Below are 22039 nucleotides of genomic sequence, written 5' to 3' on the forward strand. Positions count from 1 at the left end.
ATTTCTATGTTGAAGTTTCTTGGGTTGACCTTCAATTGGAGGCAGCTGTTCCTCGTTGCCTCTAATTGAATGTCCTATTTAGTAGGGGTGTTTTTTCCTGTGTTTTGTGGGTGGTTGTTTCCTGTTTTGTGTATGTTGCACCTGACGGGACTGTTTACGGTCATTTTGTTGTTTTGTTGATTTAGAGTTTAATAAAAGTGAATATGAGCACGTCACACGCCGCGTCTTGGTCCCCATTAGACGACCCGCGTTACAAAGGCAAGGTATTAGAACTTACCAGGATCTCGTTTAGACAACTAAACATCACAGTTCATCTTTACAAAAACATTCTCTTTGATCTGGATATTTTCTACACAACGCACAGTATGTAAAAAACATGTACATATTATAAAAACTCTTCAAATTACCATTTTTTCATTATAACGTTGTCATTTAACTTATAATAACATAACAAAACGACATTAATTTTCACATTCCATCTATCATTGTTACCACCAATTGGGTGATGAAATATAATGTCCCGAAGTCCATTTATTGCATGTTACAGTTTTGAAGTAGATTATTCATAAGGCCCACACAGACATTCCAGTCCCAAACACTAACAGAACAAAGGATTCATCTGCTGCCTTAAGATTTACAGGGTGTGAGGTGTCATAACCCCCCCCCCATCTATACCTCTCCCCCTCTGCTCTTTGGCCTGAATGCCAAGCATCATGTCTGGAGGAAACCTGGCACCATCCCTACGGTGAAGCATGGTGGTGGCAACAACATGCTGTGGGGATGTTTTTCAGCGGCAGGGACTGGGAGACTAGTCAGGATCGAGGAAAAGATGAACAGAGCAAAGTACAGAGAGATCCTTGATGAAAACCTGATCCAGCGCTCTCAGGACCTCAGACTGGGGCGAAGGTTCACCTTCCAACAGGACAATGACCCTTAGCACTATGGTGCCGAAATTACAAGATTATGTTACAATACTGTTATTACATCAAATGGTTGTTTTATGCAACAGAATAGGGTTCTTAGAACTCTATTGTGTCTGTGTGAACTGAGAGGAGCTTTTGAGATTTAACTCTGGCAATTGGGCGGCAGGTAGCCTAGTGGTTAGGGTGTTGGACTAGTAACCGAAAAGTTGCAAGATCGACTCCCCGAGCTGACAAGGTAAAAATATGTTGTTCTGCCCCTGAAGTAGGCATTTAACCAATGTTCCTAGACCGTCATTGAAAATAAGAATTTGTTCTTTACTGACTTGCCTAGTTAAATAAAGGTTAAATTAAAATAAAAATGGATTTATGATGCCTTAGGTGATAAATTTAAGGAGCCATATTCCATTCATGTGAAGAAAATGGCTCCGGTCTGACTGAGCCTGCAATTCATAGACTGAAATGGTGTTTGTGTATTATGAGGTATCAGAGAGAGATGGCTCGGGTATGGAAAATGATGAGGGGAACCTTGTCTTAGGGGCCAAACTCTGTACAATAAGAACAGTCTTCATAGCAAATGCTGTATGGCTGGGGGATACTCCTTTCTCATATATCAAGTCTCACCTTGTGACCCATTCCACATATCTGTTGTTTGTCATGTAGACTAAGGGGGTGTAGAATGACGGCAAAGAGGATGGCTGGCGTTTTACGTGCTCCTAATCAACTGTGATATTTTGTTAGTTTTTTTGCATTGTTTGTAACTTATTTTATAACTTATTTTGTACATAATGTTGCTGCTACCGTCTCCTATGACCGAAAATAACTTCTGGACATCAGAACAGCGATTACTCACCTCAAACTGGAAGAAGCTGTTTCCTTTAACAAGTCCGATGAGTCCGAAGCGAAGGATATACTGCTTTCTCGGGAACAGGCCCAAATCCCAGTCATTTGTTTGAAGAAAAGACGGAGAAAAAGGGGGCGGAGGTCGGGCTGCCTTCTGAGAATTCATAGGCAAGTGCGTAAACTCCCATTCTATTTACCAATGTGCATTCATTGGAAAATAAAATTGATGACCTACGATCAAGATTATTCTACCAATGGGACATTAAAAACTGTAATATCTTTTGTTTCACCGAGTCGTGGCTGAACGACGACACGAATAATATAGAGCTGATGGGATTTTCCATGCACCGGCAGGACAGAGAAGCTACGTCTGGTAAGACAAGGGGTGGGGGTGTGTGTCTATTTGTCAATAACAGCTGGTGCCCGATATCTAATATTAAAGAAGTCTCGAGATATTGCTCGCCTGAGGTAGAGTACCTTATGATAAGCTGTAGACCACACTATCTACCAAGAGAGTTCTCATCTATATTATCCGTAGGCATCTATTTACCATCACAATCCGATGCTGGCACTAAGACCGCACTCAACCAACTCTATAAGGCCATAAGCAAATAATAAAGTGCTCATCCAGAAGCGGCGCTCCTGGACGGGGACTTTAATGCAGGCAAACTTAAATCTGTTTTACCTCATTTCTACCAGCAGGTCACATGTGCAACCAGAGGGGGAAAAAAACTCTAGACCACCTTTTCTCCACACACATAGATGCATACAAAGCTCTCACCCACCCTCCATTTGGCAAATCTGACCATAATTCTATCCTCCTGATTCCTGCTTACAAACAAAAACTAAAGCAGGAAGTACCAGTGACTCGCTAAATACGAAGTGATCAGATTACGAGGATGCAACACTGTAAATCTGTAAATCACTGGGGCCAAGCTGCCTGCCATCCAGGACCTATATACTAGACGGTGTCAGAGGAAAGCCCAACAAATTGTCAGAGACTCCAGTCACCCAAGTCATAGACTGTTTTCTCTGCTACCATAGGGCAAGCGGTACTGGAGCACCAAGTCTAGGACCAAAAGTCTCCTTAACCTCTCTGGGATCGTTCGGGACGTGAGCGTCCCACCTCGCCAACAGCCAGTGAAATTGCAGGGCGCCAAATTCAAACAACAGAAATCTCATAATTAAAATTCCTCAAACATACAAGTATTATACACCATTTTAAAGATGAACTTCTTGTTAATCCAGACAGAGTGTCCGATTTCAAAAAGGCTTTACGGCAAAAGCACACCATGCGATTATGTTAGGTCAGCGCCTAGCCACAGAAAACCATACAGCCATTTTCCAACCAAGGAGAGGTGTCACAAAAGTCAGAAATAGCGTTAAAATGAATCACTTACCTTTGATGATCTTCATCTGATGGCACTCCCAGGTCTCCATGTTAGACAATTAATGTTTGTTTTGTTCGATAAAGTTCATCTTTATGTCCAAATACCTCCTTTTTGTTCGCGCGTTTAGTCCAGTAATCCAAATGCACAAAGCGTGGGCACAAAGTCCAGACGAAAAGTCAAAAAAGTTCCATTAAAGTTAGAAGAAACATGTTAAACGATGTATATAATCAATCTTTAGGATATTTTTATCATAAATCTTCAATAATATTCTAACCGGACAATTCCGTTGTCATTAGAAAGGAAAGAGAATGAGCGTCACGCTCACGACCATGCGCGAGACTAAACTAATGTCTTTCAGCTTGACCACTTGTTGAAACAGCTCTTATTCGATCCCCTTTCACAATACAAGCCTGAAACAACTTCTAAAGACTGTTGACATCTACTGGAAGCCTTAGGAAGTGCAATCTGACCCCACAGACACAGGATATTGGATAGGCAATCACTTAAAAAAACTACAAACCTCAGATTTCCCACTTCCTGGTTGGATTTGTCTCAAGTTTTTGCCTGGCATATGAGTTCTGTTATACTCACAGACATTATTTTAACAGTTTTGGAAACGGTAGAGTGTTTTCTATCCAAATCTACCAATTATATGCATGTCCTAGTTTCTTGGCCTGAGTAGCAGGCAGTTTAGTTTGGGCACGCTTTTCATCCAAAATTCCGAATGCTGCCCCTATCCTAGTGAAGTTAACAGCTTCTACCCCCAAGCCATAAGACTGCTGAACAATTAATCAAATGGCCACTGGACTATTTACATTGACACCCCCCCCATTTGTTTTGAACACTGCTGCTACTCGCTGTTTATTATCTATGCATAGTCACTTCACCCCTACCATACATGTACAAATTATCTCGACTAACCTGTACCCCCGCACATTGACTCGATATCGGTACCCCTTGTATATAGCCTTGTTATTGTTATTTTATTGTGTTACTTTTTATAATTTTTTACTTTCGTTTTTTTGGTAAATATTTTCTGAACTCTTTATTGAACTGCACTGTTGGTTAAGGGCTTGTAAGTAAGTGTAATACCCTTGTTTGACCCAAGTATTGAGTTTATTTGTTATAATTAATTGGTATTGTATTTAAAAGATGATTGAATTGCTCCTAAACTGTAATGTTGTTAATGCATTATGCTTTTTTGAAGAAATATTTATTTAATGTATAAGTGAATAGTCTGGTTTACTTTAAAGTTTAAGTTTTGACCAATAAGGTGGCTTGTTAAGTTGTGGCCAATGGGAATTGACCTGGTTAACGGGAGGCCTGGGAAAAAAAGAGAGGGAAAAAGAGACGTTGATAAGAGGATGGATGTTTTACCTTACGACGGTTGGTGAAGAAAAATTATAAAAGAAGACGACAGAACTAGAACAAACCCATACCTACTAAGACATTAAGGGAAATACATATTTTATTTTATAAAAGAGTTGTTATAATTTTGTTTAAACTTAGTAGATACTGAAGCTACCGTCTCGTCGTGGAGGTATTTGCCAGTCTTGGGGTTAGCCTAGCATCGTGTGACACCAGGAGATAATTGCTTGGGAAGCTTAACGAGTTCGTGTTCCCATGGGATATCGGTTACGGCTAAGGAGTACTGTCTGCATGGGTAGCTGTGCTTGCCTTGGACTTTGTGAGGAAACCTGAATGGAACTGCCATACTTCGCTGAGGGAATATCTACCAAGTAGTGAGTAACCACAACGTGAGGTGCTTCTGGATATTTTTGGGTATCGTCATTCTTTTTTTTAGCTCCAACGCGCACCAACGGTTTATTTAAGCAAACTTGAAATAATTTGGACACGGGTTGTGCACGACTCATTGGGATTTATTATTTTTTATTTCTTTTGATGTTGTGTCTGAAAATGTATTTGTGTTTGACAATGTTTTAATACACATATGGAATATTATGTATGTTGCCTTGGTGGAGTCATTGATTGTTTCAATTTAATTTATGCATGGGATGGTTTATCCTGATTCAATAACAGAAACCTATAATCATTTCATCTGAAGTTAATACCCTATTGTCATAACTCTAGAAAGTTCACAATAGGAATTCTTATTGGAGATGTGTCCTTCTCACCTAACATCCCATGCTGTTGAGGCACTCTACATAAGTTAATATTGTGAGAGTCATATTCGAGCCTGGTGAGACGGTTACATAAGCATTTCAGAGTAAGGTCTACACTTGTTGTATTCGGCGCATGTGACAAATAAAGTTTGTCACATGCAGGTGCAGGTGTTTGTACACATGCATGTACACACACTCTCCTTCAAATAAACACATACAAGAACACACACATACATGTAATAGTGCCAGACATGCACACAAACATATAAGTAGGCATTGCTGTTATGATTTCAGTTGTCCTTGATGTCCTTTGTTTTAAATTTATTTATTAGTTATTATTTTTTTGCATTGTTGTTTGCTGTTTTATTCTGTCTTTTCCTTTTTTCTCTTTAGTTCATTCTCTTGGTTGCTGGTGTATTGGGGGGTTCTTGGGGGTGGGGAATGGAATTAATTGTATTTCTTTTTAAAATTCTTCCGGGGGGGCAGTGGGAGGGGTCTCGAATGGTTGAGGGACAGCTATTGGGGAACTGTGGGGGGATCTTGGAGGGTTCGGGTTTCACAAGATTGTGGTCATGAAAAAGGAAACTATGACATATATTTTATATCACTATCATGCACCCTCACACATAAGGATGGCTCTGTTGCGGAAAGACTGATACATGTTTGATAGTGTCTTGATGCTGTATTGTTTGTCCTTCATGTTGTAATACTTTAATGTTACCCCTTCCTTGTGTTTTTGTAATAAATAATTATTTAAAAAAAAATAATAAGTTTGATTTGATCTTTGCCTTATAAAAGATCTTGGTGTTCTTTGTGTCGGGGCTCTCAACCCAACAGTCAAGAGTGTTGTGATGACCAGCCTCGTTATTGCAGAGCACTCAAATCATTCACTTGTGTGTGTGGTGTGACCTGCTTTCCTTATTAATAAGTGAATAAAAATTTAGTTTCAGTAGAACTCTGACTTGTGATAAATTTGTCTCCTAATTTGATAATAAAGAAAAATCACCACAGCACACAGCCAAGACAACGCAGGAGTGGCTTCGGGACTAGTCTCTGAATGTCCTTGAGTGGCCCAGCCAGAGCCCGAACATGAACCCAATCGAACATCTCTGGAGAGACATGAAAATAGCTGTGCAGTGATGCTCCCCATCCAACCTGACAGAGCTTGAGAGGATCTGCAGAGAAGAATTGGAGAAACTACCCAAATACAGGTGTGCAAAGCTTGTAGCATCATACCCAAGAATACTCGAGTGTCACGACCGTCGTATAAATAATTGGACCAAGGCGCAGCGTGAGTAGAGTTCCACATTTTAATAATAGTGAAACTTCCAAAGCAGCAAAGATATAACAATCGTGAAAAATGTAGCGCACATAGGCACTCATACAAAACAATATCCCACATAGCAGGTTGGAAAAAGGACACACTAAGTATTATCCCCAATTAGAGGTAACGATATTCAGCTGCCTCTAATTGGGAACCATACACACACACCAACATAGAAATATAATACCTAGAAACCCCCCTAGTCACGCCCTGACCTAAAACACCATAGAGAACCCCGAGGGCTCTCTATGGTCAGGGCGTGACAGTACCCCCCAAAGGTGCAGACTCCGACCGCAAAACCTGAAACTGGATGGGGAGGGTTAGGGTGGGCTACTAGCGTCGGTGGTGGCTCCGGTGCGGGACGTAGCACCCGCTCAGACCGCTGATCCGGCCATGGAGCCGGGCTGAACGCCATGACCGGGCTGGGCACCGGCGCAGAGGAAGGCTCCGGCCATAGAGCGGGACTGGACGCCGTGCCTAGACTGGGCACCGGCGCAGAGGAAGGCTCCGGCCATGGAGCGGGACTGGACGCCGTGCCTAGACTGGGCACCGGCGCAGAGGAAGGCTCCGGCCATGGAGCGGGACTGGACGCCATGCCTGGATGCCATGCCTGGACTGGGCACCGGCGCAGAGGAAGGCTCCGGCCATGGAGCGGGACTGGACGCCGTGCCTGGACGCCGTGCCTGGACTGGGCACCGGCGCAGAGGAAGGCTCCGGCCATGGAGCGGGACTGGACGCCGTGCCTGGATGCCGTGCCTGGACTGGGCACCGGCGCAGAGGAAGGTTCCGGCCATGGAGCGGGACTGGACGCCGTGCCTGGACTGGGCACCGGCACAGAGGAAGGCTCCGGCCATGGAGCGGGACTGGACGCCGTGCCTGGACTGAGCACCGGCGCAGAGGAAGGCACCGGCCATGGAGCGGGACTGGACACCGTGCCTGGACTGGGCATCGGTGCAGTGGAAGGCGCCGGCCATGGCACCGGCGCAGGAAGCTCCGGGCCATGGACCGTCACTGGAAGCTCCGGGCCGTGGACCGTCACTGGAGGCTCCAGACCGTGGACCGTCACTGTAAGCTCCGGGCCGTGGACCGTCACTGGAGGCTCTGGACTGTGAACCGTCGCTGGAGGTTCCGGGCTGTAGACCGTCGCTGGAGACTCCGGACTGTACACACGCACTGGTGGACGAGTGAACTCTGGACTGTGAACTGTCGCTGGAAGCTCTGGAAGCTCTGGACTGTGAACCGCCGCTGGAAGCTCTGGACTGTGAACCGTCGCTGGAGGTTCCGGGCTGTAGACCGTCGCTGGAGACTCCGGACTGTACACACGCACTGGTGGACGAGTGCTGGGAGCCGGCACGGGACGTACCGGGCTGGGAAGGCGCACTGGAGGCCTGGTGCATGGAGCCGGCACAGGTTGCACCGGACTGATGACACGCTCCTCAGGGCGAGTGCGGGGAGCCGGCACAGGACGTACCGGGCTGGGGAGGTGCACTGTAGGCCTGGTGCGTGGAGCCGGCACAGGTTGCACCGGACTGATGACACGCTCCTCAGGGCGAGTGCGGGGAGCCGGCACAGGGTCTCGCATCCACCTAGTATCTCTTCCCATGTCCAACTCTACTTCACCTCCTGGGCACACTGCTTGGTCCTGTTTAGGTGGGATATTCTGTCACGACCGCCGTATAAATAATTGGACCAAGGCGCAGCGTGAGTAGAGTTCCACATTTCAATAATAGTGAAACTTCCAAAACAACAAAGATATAACGATCGTGAAAAATGTAGCGCACATAGGCACTCATACAAAACAATATCCCACATAGCAGGTGGGGAAAAGGACACACTAAGTATGATCCCCAATTAGAGGTAACGTTATTCAGCTGCCTCTAATTGGGAATCATAAACACACACCAACATAGAAATAAAATACCTAGAAACCCCCCTAGTCACGCCCTGACCTAAAACACCCAGAGGGCTCTCTATGGTCAGGGCATGACATCGAGGCTGTAATCGCTGCCAAAAGTGCTTCAACAAGGTACTGAATAAAGGGTCTGAATACTTATGTAAATGTGATATTTCCGTCTTTTATTTTTGCAAAAAAGAAATCTAACTTATTTTTGCTTTGTCATTATGTGCTATTGTGGGTAGATAGATGAGGGCAAAAAAACAATTTAAGCCATTTTAGAATAAGACTGTAACATAAAATGTGGAAAAAGTCAAGGGGTCTGAATACTTTGCGAAAGCACTGTAACCACATCCCTCCCTCTCAGCAACTTAACGTATACGTCTACATTAATCAAAGATCTAGGGTCAGATACCCAACCCTTATTGCAAACCTTAAAGGAATACTTCGGGATTTTGGCAATGAGGCCCTTTCTCTACTGCCCAGAGTCAGATGAACTAGTGGATACTATTTTTATGTCTAGGAAGGAAGTTAGAGGTAGTTTTGCAAGCCAATGCTAACTAGCGCTAGCACAATGGCTGGAAGTCTATGGTATTTACTAGCATGCTAGCTAGCATATACCCATAGACTTCCAGTCATTGTGCTAACGCTAGTTAGCATTGGCTAGCGAAACTACCTCTAACGTCCTTCATACGGGACAAATCAAATCAAATGTATTTAGAAAGCCCTTCTTACATCAGCTGATATCTCAAAGTGCTGTACAGAAACCCAGCCTAAAACCCCAAACTGCAAGCAATGCAGGTGTAGAAGCACGGTGGCTAGGAAAAACTCCCTAGAAAGGCCAGAACCTAGGAAGAAACCTAGAGAGGAACCAGGCTATGAGGGGTGGCCAGTCCTCTTCTGGCTGTGCCGGGTGGAGATTATAACAGAACATGGCCATGATGTTCAAATGTTCATAGGTGACCAGGAGGGTCAAATAATAATAATCACAGTGGATGTCGAGGGTGTAACAGGTCAGCACCTCAGGAGTAAATGTCAGTTGGCTTTTCATAGCTGATCATTCAGAGTATCTCTACCGCTCCTGCTGTCTCTAGAGAGTTGAAAACAGCAGGTCTGGGACAGGTAGCACGTCCGGTGAACAGGTCAGGATTCCATAGCCGCAGGCAGAACAGTTGAAACTGGAGCAGCAGCACGGCCAGGTGGACTGGGGACAGCAAGGAGTCAAAGAGACATAAAAATAGTATCCCCTAGCTCATCTGGCTCTGGGGAAGTAGATAAAGGGCTTCATTGCCAAAATCCCAAAGAATCAGTTTAAGCATAAGGAGGAGGGCATAATATCTGACCCTGTATCAGTGGTTAGTAGCAACATATATACTCCTTTCCAGCCACCCTCATCATATCACTTTACATCCATTCCAGCCTGTTTAAAGCCAGTACTGACTGCACTAGTGGCAACACTCCAGTGCTGAAATAGTAACTGGTCCTAGTTTCCAGTTTGAGGATCAGGAAACATGCAGGAGATTAAGGTGAGGGAGGATTCTGAAGCCGTTCCCATACAACTCTCTTACCATGTCTCTCTTGCCCTCATCCTTTTCCTGGAGCTTCAGATTAGCAGACACCTAGGAGACAGAGAGGAAGATTTAGTTCACACTTTGGCTTGCGTCCCAAATAAGAGAAACAAAGCCTACGTGTGCAGGTGCATGCAATCTTTCCTGTCTCAGAAGCAACCATGTAGAGAAGGTGTATCTTATTAATGTAAAGAAAGCCCAAGTTTAGGAGTACACAATGTTACATATAAATGCATTGTGTAGAAAAGACATCATGTGGAATAAGGAATTCTGATGCCTCTAAAACATAGCATTTCTATCTGCAGCGCTCTAAATGTTTCACCCGTTTAACTTATTGTTTACTTCTGGAGTGTGTATGCACTGTAATGTGTTTTATCTATTGACTTGCCCTCTTGGCCAGGTCTCCTTTGTAAAATAGGTATTCTGACCTCAATGGGACTTCCTGGATAAATAAAGGTTAAATAAAATGTAAAACAATTACCATCATGGCCTCCTGTACTGTGAGGTGAGGCAGAAGCATGTCATCCTGCATGATGTAGCACGAGACCTTCCTGAAAGAGCGCAGGTCACGAGGCTGTCCATTGATCAAGATCTCCCCCTTCATCCCTGTTTCCCTACAGACAGAGAGCAAAGTAATACCTGGGTTATGCATTTGATCCATATGATGGACTTGATTTATATCTGTGTTTAAAAGAGAGGTGAACAATAGAAATAGAAACAACAGAGAACAGATATTAACGTAAACAACATGAACAACACTTATTTCCCAAGTGGTCATCAATTGGAAGAGGACTAAACAGTTCAAACATGAAAACATACACATAAAATAAATAAATAGAAAATATACAAAAATGCATACAGTAATCATTCTCAAAAATGTATTTCAAGACATGGGTCAATGTTAAATGATTGCGAATGAACGTGCCGCTTGGCGTCACCCTGCGAGAGTCACAGCAAGGTAACACCAAGCTGCAGCAAGGCATTTTATAATTACAACTTTTTAATGCCCAGAACTGTAGGTGTGGCGTGATTCTTGTAAGTTACTCATCTATCAGTGACCTTTACACCTATTGGGTGTTAAGTGTCAGGCCTGTGGCTCACCTGTAGCCGGACAGAATATTCATCAGCGTAGATTTCCCAGCTCCTGAGGGACCCATGATGGCCACCAGGCCACCGCTGGTAAATTTCCCAGAGATCCCTTTCAGCAGGGTCTTGTAACCTGAAAGCCGGGTACAAAAGAAAGCAGAACCTTATAAAACCCTCCATCAGCCTCACAATGGCACTTCAGGCTTTCAGCTTCACACAATACCTGCTTAAATCTGTCTCCAAACCATGTATTCCCTCCTCGAATACATCCCTCTGTGTTTCGGGCTAAAAGGGCGTATTTGTATTTCGTGTTTTCTGAGTGAATGCACCTATCTGGGTGGGTGTCTATTACATTGTAATCTCCTCATGCTCACATTTCAGACCACAGAACATGCTCGGTATTAGAAGGGTTCCCACCCAAACATGCTCATGGTGTGATTCAAATCAACCCACACTGTGGGAGTAACGTTTTTTGGGGCGCTTTTTGAGAAGCATTTTGTGCTGCATTTATAAAATATGCTTTATAAATGAAGTTATTTTTATATGTTTTAGAATTCATTCCCTTTTTACATGAGCTGTTTATCTATTCTGTTTGAACAGCCCATTTGTGTCAATGGTGAACACACTGTTGTTCCAGCCCAGCACTAGCACACCCGATTCAAGACCTTGATTATTTAGATCCGGTGTGTTAGTGCTGGGCTAGAACAAAAATGTATAACCCAGTGGCCAAGGTCTCAGTACTAGAGTTGAGAAACATTGCCTCACTCTAAATCAATCGTATATGATAACACTGTAAATAGAATGGAAATTAAATCATCCCCTGGCCATAAGCATGCAGAAGGGAGTGGAATGGCCTATAGTAACCTGCTATTCACCTAATGGACACAGCTAGCTGAACGCTAATCCAGTTGATTGCGGTGGCTGCCAGTTTAATTGGATTTTCTGTTATAATCCTTCAGAGCGATACACAAATACCTCTGACCTTTTCTGTCCTCTTTTAATGGAACCTAGTGTCCCTGCTAGGAGGAGAGGATGCACTTTAGTAACCTCTCCCTTGTGAGGACACAGCATGTAAGCCATGCAGTGTGTGCATAGACAGTAATTGACTGGTTCAGGAAGGGCATGTTCATAACTTGTTCATTTGACGGTTTTTCTTTATTTTTACTATTTTCTACATTGATAATAGTGTAGACATCAACACTATGAAATAACACATATGGAATCATGTAGTAACCAAAAAGTATTAAACAAATCAAAATATATTTTATATTTGAGATTCTTCAAAGTAGCCACCCTTTGTTTTGATGACAGCTTTGCACACTTATTTCATAGTTTTGATGTCTTCACTATTATTCTACAATGTAGAAAATGGTCAAAATAAAGAAAAACCTTTGAATGAGTAGGTGTATCCAAACTTTTGACTGTTACTGTATGCCTAGTTGGTGTTGAATCCCACTATAAATGGTACATCCTTCAACAGACAAGTGAAAATATATCCAAACCCTGGTTCACTATACTCATGTGATGAGTAACCTTTTGTCTGAGACTAAAGATAATGCCTAGTCTTTAGCTCAGCAGGCTAACGTGGTTTGAGTCGTGACAATTGTCAGCATGTTACAGCAAGAGAACTGAACAAACATGTGAGAAACAAATTCAAGTTCCATCGATCTATCCTACACAGAAAGGGAGTTGGAGGTAAACAAATATCATGTATTTACAAAATCAATTACTTTCAATTATTTGAGTCCAAAGCATGACCACAGGAAACGTCACAGATGTCGGTGTCCATATCTGCATGGTATTGGACAGAAACTGTCAAAAATGTTTTTCAAACAAACATGGTAAAAACAAAGCAGGTAACCAAATTCTGCAAAGACTTGTATTACACCCAATGAGCACATGTGAACAATAGGATTAATCACAGTTCATTGGATTGGTTGCATTCACTGAAATACCCATGTTCTTGCCCTTTTGCAAAATAATGACAGAGTAGGCTATACAGAAAGGTCGAAATCACACACACTGCATAAAATCTGAGCTTTGGAAGAGGATAACAAGTATGTAGTACCCATTTAATATGAGTTAAACAATTTGGTTCAACAGGTTTTAGGGTGGGCAGCTAAATAAGTGAGTTTGATTTGTCTTAATACATACTCCCCTGAAGTTAAAATAAGTGCAATAAAGTTGCATTAAGTGCTTTTCAACTGACCTGTATGGTCCAAATATATATTTCAGATGTGTATGGGGAAAATTAAAGATGGTCTAAAAAGAGGTGAAAGAGTTCCTGTGTAGTGGGGTAATATTTATCATACGCATATTATATATCAGGGTGCCCCAACTGGCCCACCAGCAATATTATTTGTCCCCCCCCCAAAGGCCCCCAAATGAATTATTAATATTTTTTTCATAAAAGTAAATAATAATAACAAAATAATCTCAGACTCGAGATGCAAAAACTCCCAAATGCAATGTCCCAAAAAGGAAGTTACCCTACCTAAAGAACGCAAAAAGTTACATTTTAACTTAATTCATGTAGAGAGGGAATGCAGGAGACAGTCAACAATTTTCTGCCGCTGAAACGTAAAGCTGCAGCCGCAGCACAGTCAATAGGAGGTGAACAGCACCTGGTGCTGAAAATATAGCTAACTTGTTATGCAAGTGTTGCACAGCAACAGATGGAGAAAACCTACACCGGTCGAGTAAAATATTTTAACAATTATTTAATTTTAATTTGACTTTACAAACAAGAGGGCTTAATTGGAATCTATTTCTTCCGAGCCTAGGCTTATATAGACCCGTCATTCAGGGCAGAGTCCCACCTGTTTTAAGCTCCACCTGTTTAGCAAGTACAAGGCCAAAGTTTGGACACACCTACTCATTCAAGGGTTTTTATTTATTTTTACTATTTTCTACATTGTAGAATAATAGTGAAGACATCAAAACTATGAAATAACAAATATGGAATCATGTGGTACCCAAAAAATGGTTAAACCAATCAAAATATATTTTATATTTGAGATTCTTCAAATAGCCACACTTTGCCTTGATGACAGCTTTGCACACTCTTGGCATTCTCTCAACCAGCTTCATGAGGTAGTCACCTGGAATGCATTTCAATTAACAGGTGTGGCTTCTTAAAAGTTAATTTGTGGAATCTCTTTCCTTCTTAATGCGTTTGATACAATCAGTTGTGTTGTGACAATGTAGGTGGGATATACAGAAGATAGCCCTATTTGGTAAAAGACCAAGTCCATATTATGGAAAGAACATCTCAAATAAGAAAAGAGAAACAACAGTCCATCATTACTTTAAGAACTTTGAAAGTTTATTCAAGTGCAGTCGCAAAAACCATCAAGCGCTATGATGAAACTGGCTCTCATGAGGACCGCCACAGGAATGGAAGACCCAGAGTTACCTCTGCCGCAGAGGATAAGTTCATTAGAGTTACCAGCCTCTATAAGGGCTCAGGGCCAGACCCAGATGCAGACACGGGAGGCAGACGGTTTGAGAATTTTATATTTATTAGTTCCAAAAAGGGTAGGCAAGAGAATGGTCGAAGACAGGCAAAAGGTCAAAACCATATCAGAGACCAGGAGGTACGGAGTGGCAGGCAGGCTTGAGGTCAGGGCAGGCAGACTGGTCAGGCAGGCGGGAACGGAGTCCAGAAAACAGGCAAGGGTCAAAACCGGGAGGACTAGCAAAAGAGAGAATAGCAAAAGCAGGAGCACGGGAAAAACACGGTGGTTGCCTTGAAACAGACAAAACGAACTGACACAGAGAGACAGGAAACACAAGGATAAATACACTGGGGAAATAAGCGGCATCTGGAGGGGGTGGAGACAATCACAAGGACAGGTGAAACAGATCAGGGCGTGACAGCCTCAGAAATTGCAAACCAAATAAATGCTTCACAGAGTTCAACAGACACATCTCAACATCATGTTGGTTCCGTTTCTCTGTGCTCCGTTTTATTTACTTAACCTCTCTAGGGTAGGGGGCAGTATTTTGACGTCCGGATGAAAGGCGTGCCCAAATTAAACTGCCTGCTACTCAGGCTCAGAAGGTAGGATATGCATATTGTTAGTAGATTTGGATTGAAAACCCTCTGAAGTTTCTAAAACTCTTTGAATGATGTCTGTGAGTATAACAGAACTCATATGGCAGGCAAAAACATGAGAAAAATCCAACCAGGAAGTGTGGAAATCTGAGGTTTGTAGTTTTTCAAGTGATTGTCTATAGAGTATATAGTGACTTAGGGTACATTTTGCAATTCCTAAGCCTTCCATTAGATGTCAACAGTCTTTAGAACGTTGTTTCATGCTTCTACTGTGAATAGGGAGAGAATAAGAGCTCCTGAAAGTAGATGAGTGAGAAAATGACATGAGCTCAGTGGCGCGCGCTCACATGAGAGTTAGCTGTGTTCCTTTTCTTTTTTGAAGACATTGGAATTGTCCGGTTGGAATATTACTGAAGATTTATGATAAAAACATCCTAAGGATTGATGCTATACATCGTTTGACATGTTTCTTACGAACGTAAATATAACTTTTTTTGACTTTTCGTTGTGACATTTTGCGCGCGCTTCCTGCATTTGAAGTAGTGGACTAACGCGCGAACAAAAAGGAGGTATTTGGACATAAATGAGGAACTTTATCGAACAAAACAAACATTTATTGTGGAACTGGGATTCCTGGGAGTGCATTCTGATGAAGATCATCAAAGGTAAGTGAATATTTATAATGTAATTTTTGTCATTTCTGTTGACTCCAAAATGTATGGCTTGTTTTGATATCTGAGCGCTGTACTCAGATTATTGCAGAATTTGCTTTCGCCGTAAAGCTTTTTTGAAATCTGACACAGCGGTTGCATTAAGGAGAAGTGTATCAATAATTCTTTGAATAACTGTTGAATATTTTATCAACGTTTATGATGAGTATTTCTGTAAATTGATGTGCTCATTTACCGGAAGTTTTGGGAGGCAAAACATTTCTGAACATTACACGCCAATGTAAAATGGGGTTTTTGGATATAAATATGAACTTTATCGAGCAAAACATACATGTATTGTGTAACATGAAGTCCTATGAGTGCCATCTGATAAAGATCATCAAAGGTTAGTGATTCATCTTAGCTGTATTTCTGGTTTTTGTGACGCCTCTCCTTGCTTGGAAAATGGCTGTGTAGTTTTTCTTGTCTCGGCGCTGTCCTAACATAATCTAATGTTATGCTTTCGCCGTAAAGCCTTTTTGAAATTGGACAATGTGGTTTGATTAACGAGAAGTGTATCTTTAAAATGGGATATAATAGTTGTATGTTTGAGAAATTTGAATTATGAGATTTTTGTTGTTTTGAATTTGCCGCCCTGCTATTTCACTGGCTGTTGAATAGTGTGTCCCGCAGGTGGGAAGCTGGCGTCCCACATACCCCAGAGAGGTTTAACAAATAAGGAACACTCAAAATGTGCACTTATAAATCATAACAATTTTAATCAAAATACAACTGTAGACAGAAGTGAAAGATCAAAGATCAAACATTCAACTGATGTCTCTCCTGAGTTCTGCCCCATAGGAAAAGTCCCAAGTTATTTTCAGCCCTAGTGATGTTACTGCCTACGTCATTACCTGCTACTCATCCGACCAAGCCCATGCATACACAGCTATACAAACTTGCAAGAGAGATACAATAGTTCCAGTGTTTTCTAAGGCCTCAGCAGTAAATGTCCACTCCCCCATGTCCACTCCCCCCTTATAATGAATATACATATTGTTAAACTGTAGTCTAGGACCCTATACATGTGGAAGGGGGGTGTGGGGGGGGGGGTACCATAGCCCCTCCCCTTCTATTAATACAACATAAGCATAATCAATTATTATAATACATCAAACATGTGGTGCAGCCCCTATCATGACCCCAATTTGACCCCATCAATCAACTGTTCAGAGGAGACTGTGTGAATCAATCCTTTATGGCCGAATTGCTGCAAAGAAACGTCTACTTAAGGACACCAAAAAGAAGAAGAGACTTGCTTGGGCCAAGAAACACGAGCAATAGACATTAGACCGGTGGAAATTTGTCCTTTTGTCTGGAGTCCAAATTGGAGATTTTTGGTTCCAACTGCCGTGTCTTTGTGAGACGCGGTGTGGGTGAACGGATGATCTCTGCATGTGTATTTCCCACCGTAAAGCATGGAGGAGGAGGTGTTATGGTGTGGGGGTGCTTTGTTGGTGACACTGTCTATGATTTATTTATAATTCAAGGCACACTTAACCAGCATGGTTACCACAGCATTCTGCAGCGATACGCCATCTCATCTGGTTTGGGCTTAGTGGGACACCTCCAGGCTGTGTAAAGGCTATTTGACCAAGAAGGAGAGTGATGGAGCGCTGCATCAGATGACCTGGCCTCTACAATCCCCCGACCTCAACCAAATTGAGATGGTTTGGAATGAGTTGGACCGCAGAGTAAAGGAAAAGCTGCCAACAAGTGCTCAGCATATGTGGTAACTCTTTCAAGACTGTTAGAAAAGCATTCCAGGTGAAGCTGGTTGAGAGAATGTCAAGCATGTGCAAAGCTGTCATCAAGGCAAAGGGTGGCTATTTGGCGAATCTCAAATATAAAATATATTTAGATTTGTTTAACACTTTTTGGTTACTACATGATTCCAATGTGTTATTTCATAGTTTTGATGTCTTCACTATTATTCTACAATGTAGAAAATAGTCCAAATAAAGAAAAACCCTTGAATGAGTAGGTGTTCTAAAAACTTTTGACCAGTAGTGTATATCCATTGTTTAGCTGGAATGGAATGTTCATATCCTGTGTACACAGAGTGTACAAAACATTAGGAACACTTTCCTAATATTGAGTTGCACCCCGTTTGCCCTTAGAACAGCCACAATTCGTTTGGGCATGGACTATAAGGTGTCAAAAGCATTCCACAGGGATACTGGCCCATGTTGACTCCAATGCTTTCCACAGTTCTGTCAGGAGGAATGGGCCAAAATTCACCCAACTTATTGTGGGAAGCTTGTGGAAGGCTACCCGAAACATTTGACCCAAGTTAAACAATTTAAAGGCAATGTTACTAAATACTAATTGAGTGAATGCAAACTTCTGACCTACTGGGAATGTGATGAAAGAAATAAAAGCTGAAATAAATCATTCTCTACTATTACTCTGACATTTCACATTCTTAAAATAAAGTGGTGATCCTAACTGACCTAAGACAGGGAATTTTTATTAGGATTAAATGTCAGGAATTCTGAAAAACTGAGTTTAAATGTATTTGACTAAGGTGTATGTAAAATTCCAACTTCAAATTTTGAATAAAAAACATGATTATTTGTCTCTCTGAAATGAAACCATCAAGTGATAGATTTTAAACAAATACATGTATGTCATTGAACAGCCCCATGCCATGATTAGATAGTGAAAAACACACCAATCTCTTTCATAATTCATTTAAACAATAAAAGCTAATTAACCAACATTTCTGAAAATTGATATATAGTGTTTTGGAATGAAACTCTTCAATTGTCATTTCACTCTCAATATGAAAATACACTCTTTTGTACCAAATGATTCAAAAGTAGTGAATAGTCATTTGTTAAACCATCAAAGCTATATCAAAGCTATTTTTAGTGAGAGGAGGTCCTCATCCATGTCCCCTGACAGCAGGTTTAGTCTTCATGTATCTTTCATGTAGAAAGAGATCTGGGCCCATATTCACAAAGCATCTCAGAGTAGGAGTGCTCATCTAGGGTCAGATTTGCCTTTTAAATCATAATGAATAAGAGTGAGAACCTGATCCTTGATCAGCACTCCTACTCTGAGGTGCTTTGTGAATGCGGGCCCTGACCTCGTTATTGAGACACAAACAATTCTGATGCAAATTCCTTTTGGATAAGAGGCACAGATCACAGATTATCCTACAGAGTCTTGAATCCCTCCAGGGGAGAGAGAGAAAGAGAAAAAATGACAGACATGATGCTACAGCACACACACTAGTCAAAGAAACTAGACCATACTACTCTGATACTATATATTTGTCCAATCTGATTTTGTCACTGCCACTTTTAGCTTTGAGAAGGAGATAGAGACAGACAGACAGACAGACAGACAGACAGACAGACAGACAGACAGACAGACAGACAGACAGACAGACAGACAGACAGACAGACAGACAGACAGACAGACAGACAGACAGACAGACAGACAGACAGACAGACAGACAGACAGACAGACAGACAGACAGACAGACAGACAGACAGACAGACAGACAGACAGACAGACAGACAGACAGACAGTTTCCTTTTCGTATTGACTACAAATATTTGCTGGACAGCTTGATGGCCCAGTTTCCATTTCAGTCAAGCAGGAACAATACAGGCTGTAATGTTGCTGAGACCTAAAAAGCCTGGCAGGGACAATGATCAATTCCATGAGGTCAGACAGAAGTTCCCATCATCTGAATCAAACGTCAATTCAATTTAGATTACCTACATTTCCTTCATGCTCATTGTTGTGTTTTTTGTTTAAGTAGAATACATGCATCTTACTGTAGGCTGCCTTTGAATGATTAGGTTACACGCTAGATTAGGTTACATGTTTATATTCTCCTCTTCTATATCTTAATGTCTTTCTACATGTTTCTCTGACCTAGACAGACGGACAGACGCACAGACAGACAGAAGGTGCAGGTCTGCATGCCAATGAACATCCAGAAGGAGAGTACTAATGAAGACAACAGTGCCTTGCTATGATGGGAGGAAGGTCCCTCCAGTAAAGACGTGCCAGAGCTACTAGCCAGCTGTGCAGTTGCGTCAACACGGATTCCCAGAAACACTACCACCAGAACCCAATTCCAAATGCAAAGCAACCTTGCTAACAAATCTCTCTCTCAGATCTTGTGGGAGAGCAATCACTTACCCGGAGGGAGTAAGGATGTGCCTATTCAAAGGCTAACAAGTAATAGCTTACTTTGTTTACAGTAATTTGTATGATGGCACGTCTTTGAAGCAGTAGCCTTCCGGCCCTCTCAACATCAAATCAACTTTTATAATGGTTGGTGATTCTTAAAATGGTCAGTGGGATGGAGTGTTGTCGGGCAGCTTATTCCTCTAAAAGGTGATTTGGGGTCCCTAACTGGAGCTGATACTTGTTATGTGTTATCTGAACACTAGATGTTAAAAGCTTCATTGAACCACAAAACAAGATCCATGCAAAATCAATCTAGTGGCTATTTCTGCCTACAAATATGCAAATCCACATTTATATATGATAATCCACATCCACAATCATTGCGTAACATCATGCAGCTCTGCGTATCCATGTAAAAATGTCTCTAGATATACAGTCGCTAGTAAAAGTTTACACACTCCTTGCACAATCTTCATATTTTTCAGCCTTAAAATTACATCTAAAGAGGCAATATCTTTTTTTTTTAATCCTTCCGATCTACGCAACCTACTCCAGATTTTCAAAGTGAAAGAGAAAATATAGAAAATTTTTCAAATGAATAAAAAGTTATATTAAGATGTTTGATTGCGTATGTCTTCACACCCCAGAGTTAATACTTGGTGGATGCATCTTTGGCAGCCATTACAGCTGTGAATAATTTAAAATAACATTCTAACAACTTTGCACAACTCTTAGGGCAACATTTATTGATTGTTTTTGTCAAAACTGCTCAAGCTCAGTAAATTCGGTCGGGAATTATTGATGGAAAGCATTATTTAAACCTTGTCTTTAAATTTCAAGCAAATTTAAGTCAGGAATGAGACTGGACCACTCAGAAACACTTAACACACATTGGAAAGCTATTCTGGTGTGTATTTGGTATTAAAATTTGTGCAATTGTCCCACTGAAAAATTAAACTCTATACCAGGGTTAAGTTTTCAGAAGAATGAGGCAGGGTTTATGCAAACTTTTTACCTAGGCATTGCTCCTTTCATAATTATTTTTATCCTGACAAACTCACCAGTCCCTTTCGGTAACAAGTCTGCCCATAACGTGATGCTAGAACATTCGGCAGCTCCGGATGCGTATACAAAATTCCACTACGACCTCCGATGAGCCACCAAACAGGCAAAGCATCAATACAGGACTAAGATAAAATCGTCGGATGTAGCAGGGCTTGCAAACTATAACGGATTACAATGGGAAACCCAGCTGTGAGCTGCCCAGTGACGCCTGCCTTACAGACAAGCTAAATGTCTTCTATGAACGCTTCAAGGCAAGCAACACTGAACCATACATGAGAGCGTCAGCTGTTCCAGACTACTGCGTGATCTCACTCTCCGTAGCCAATGTGAATAAGACCTTAAACAGGTTAACATTCACGAGGCCGTAGGGCAAGATGGATTACCAGGATGCATACTGAGAGTTTGCGCTGATCAGCTGGCAATGTCTTCACGGACATTTTCAACCTCTCCCTGATCCGGTCTGTAATGTTTCAAGCAGACCACCATAGTCCCTGTGCCCAAGAATGCCAAAGTAACCTATCTAAATGACATCTGTAGCGATGAAATGCTTTGAAAGGCTAGTCATGGCTCACAACAACACCATCATTTACGACACCTTGGACCCACTCGAATTCGCATACCGCCCCAACAGATCAACAGATGACGCAATCTCTATTGCACTCCACACTGCACTCTCCCACCTGGATAAGAGGAACACCTATGTGAGATTGTTGTCACTGACTACAGCTAAGCATTCAATCCCATAATGCCCTCCAAGCTCATCACTAAGCTCAGGACCCTGGGACTGAACACCTCCCTCTGCATTTGGATCCTGGACTTCCTGACGCGCCGCCCCTAGGTGGTGAGAGTAGGCAACAATATATCCGCCATGCTGACCCTCAACATGGGGGCCCCACGACTGCGTGG

At 42.1% G+C, this 22039-nt stretch overlaps 1 protein-coding gene across 1 annotated transcript in view; it reads right to left on the bottom strand.

Annotated features, from left to right (window-relative positions):
- The window catches only part of LOC106612441 (ATP-binding cassette sub-family G member 1), a 39091-nt gene that overhangs the window by 12565 nt on the left and 4487 nt on the right, over positions 1 to 22039 (bottom strand). Inside the window, exons 3-5 of the mRNA XM_014213566.2 lie at positions 11165 to 11282; positions 10545 to 10677; positions 10064 to 10114 (exon numbers count right to left, since the gene is read on the bottom strand). Coding sequence (XP_014069041.1) covers positions 10064 to 10114; positions 10545 to 10677; positions 11165 to 11282 — 302 coding nt within the window. The remainder of the gene's footprint in view (positions 1 to 10063; positions 10115 to 10544; positions 10678 to 11164; positions 11283 to 22039) is intronic.

Source organism: Salmo salar, chromosome ssa09 (genome assembly GCF_905237065.1).
Source record: "Salmo salar chromosome ssa09, Ssal_v3.1, whole genome shotgun sequence".
Lineage (NCBI taxonomy): Eukaryota > Metazoa > Chordata > Actinopteri > Salmoniformes > Salmonidae > Salmo > Salmo salar.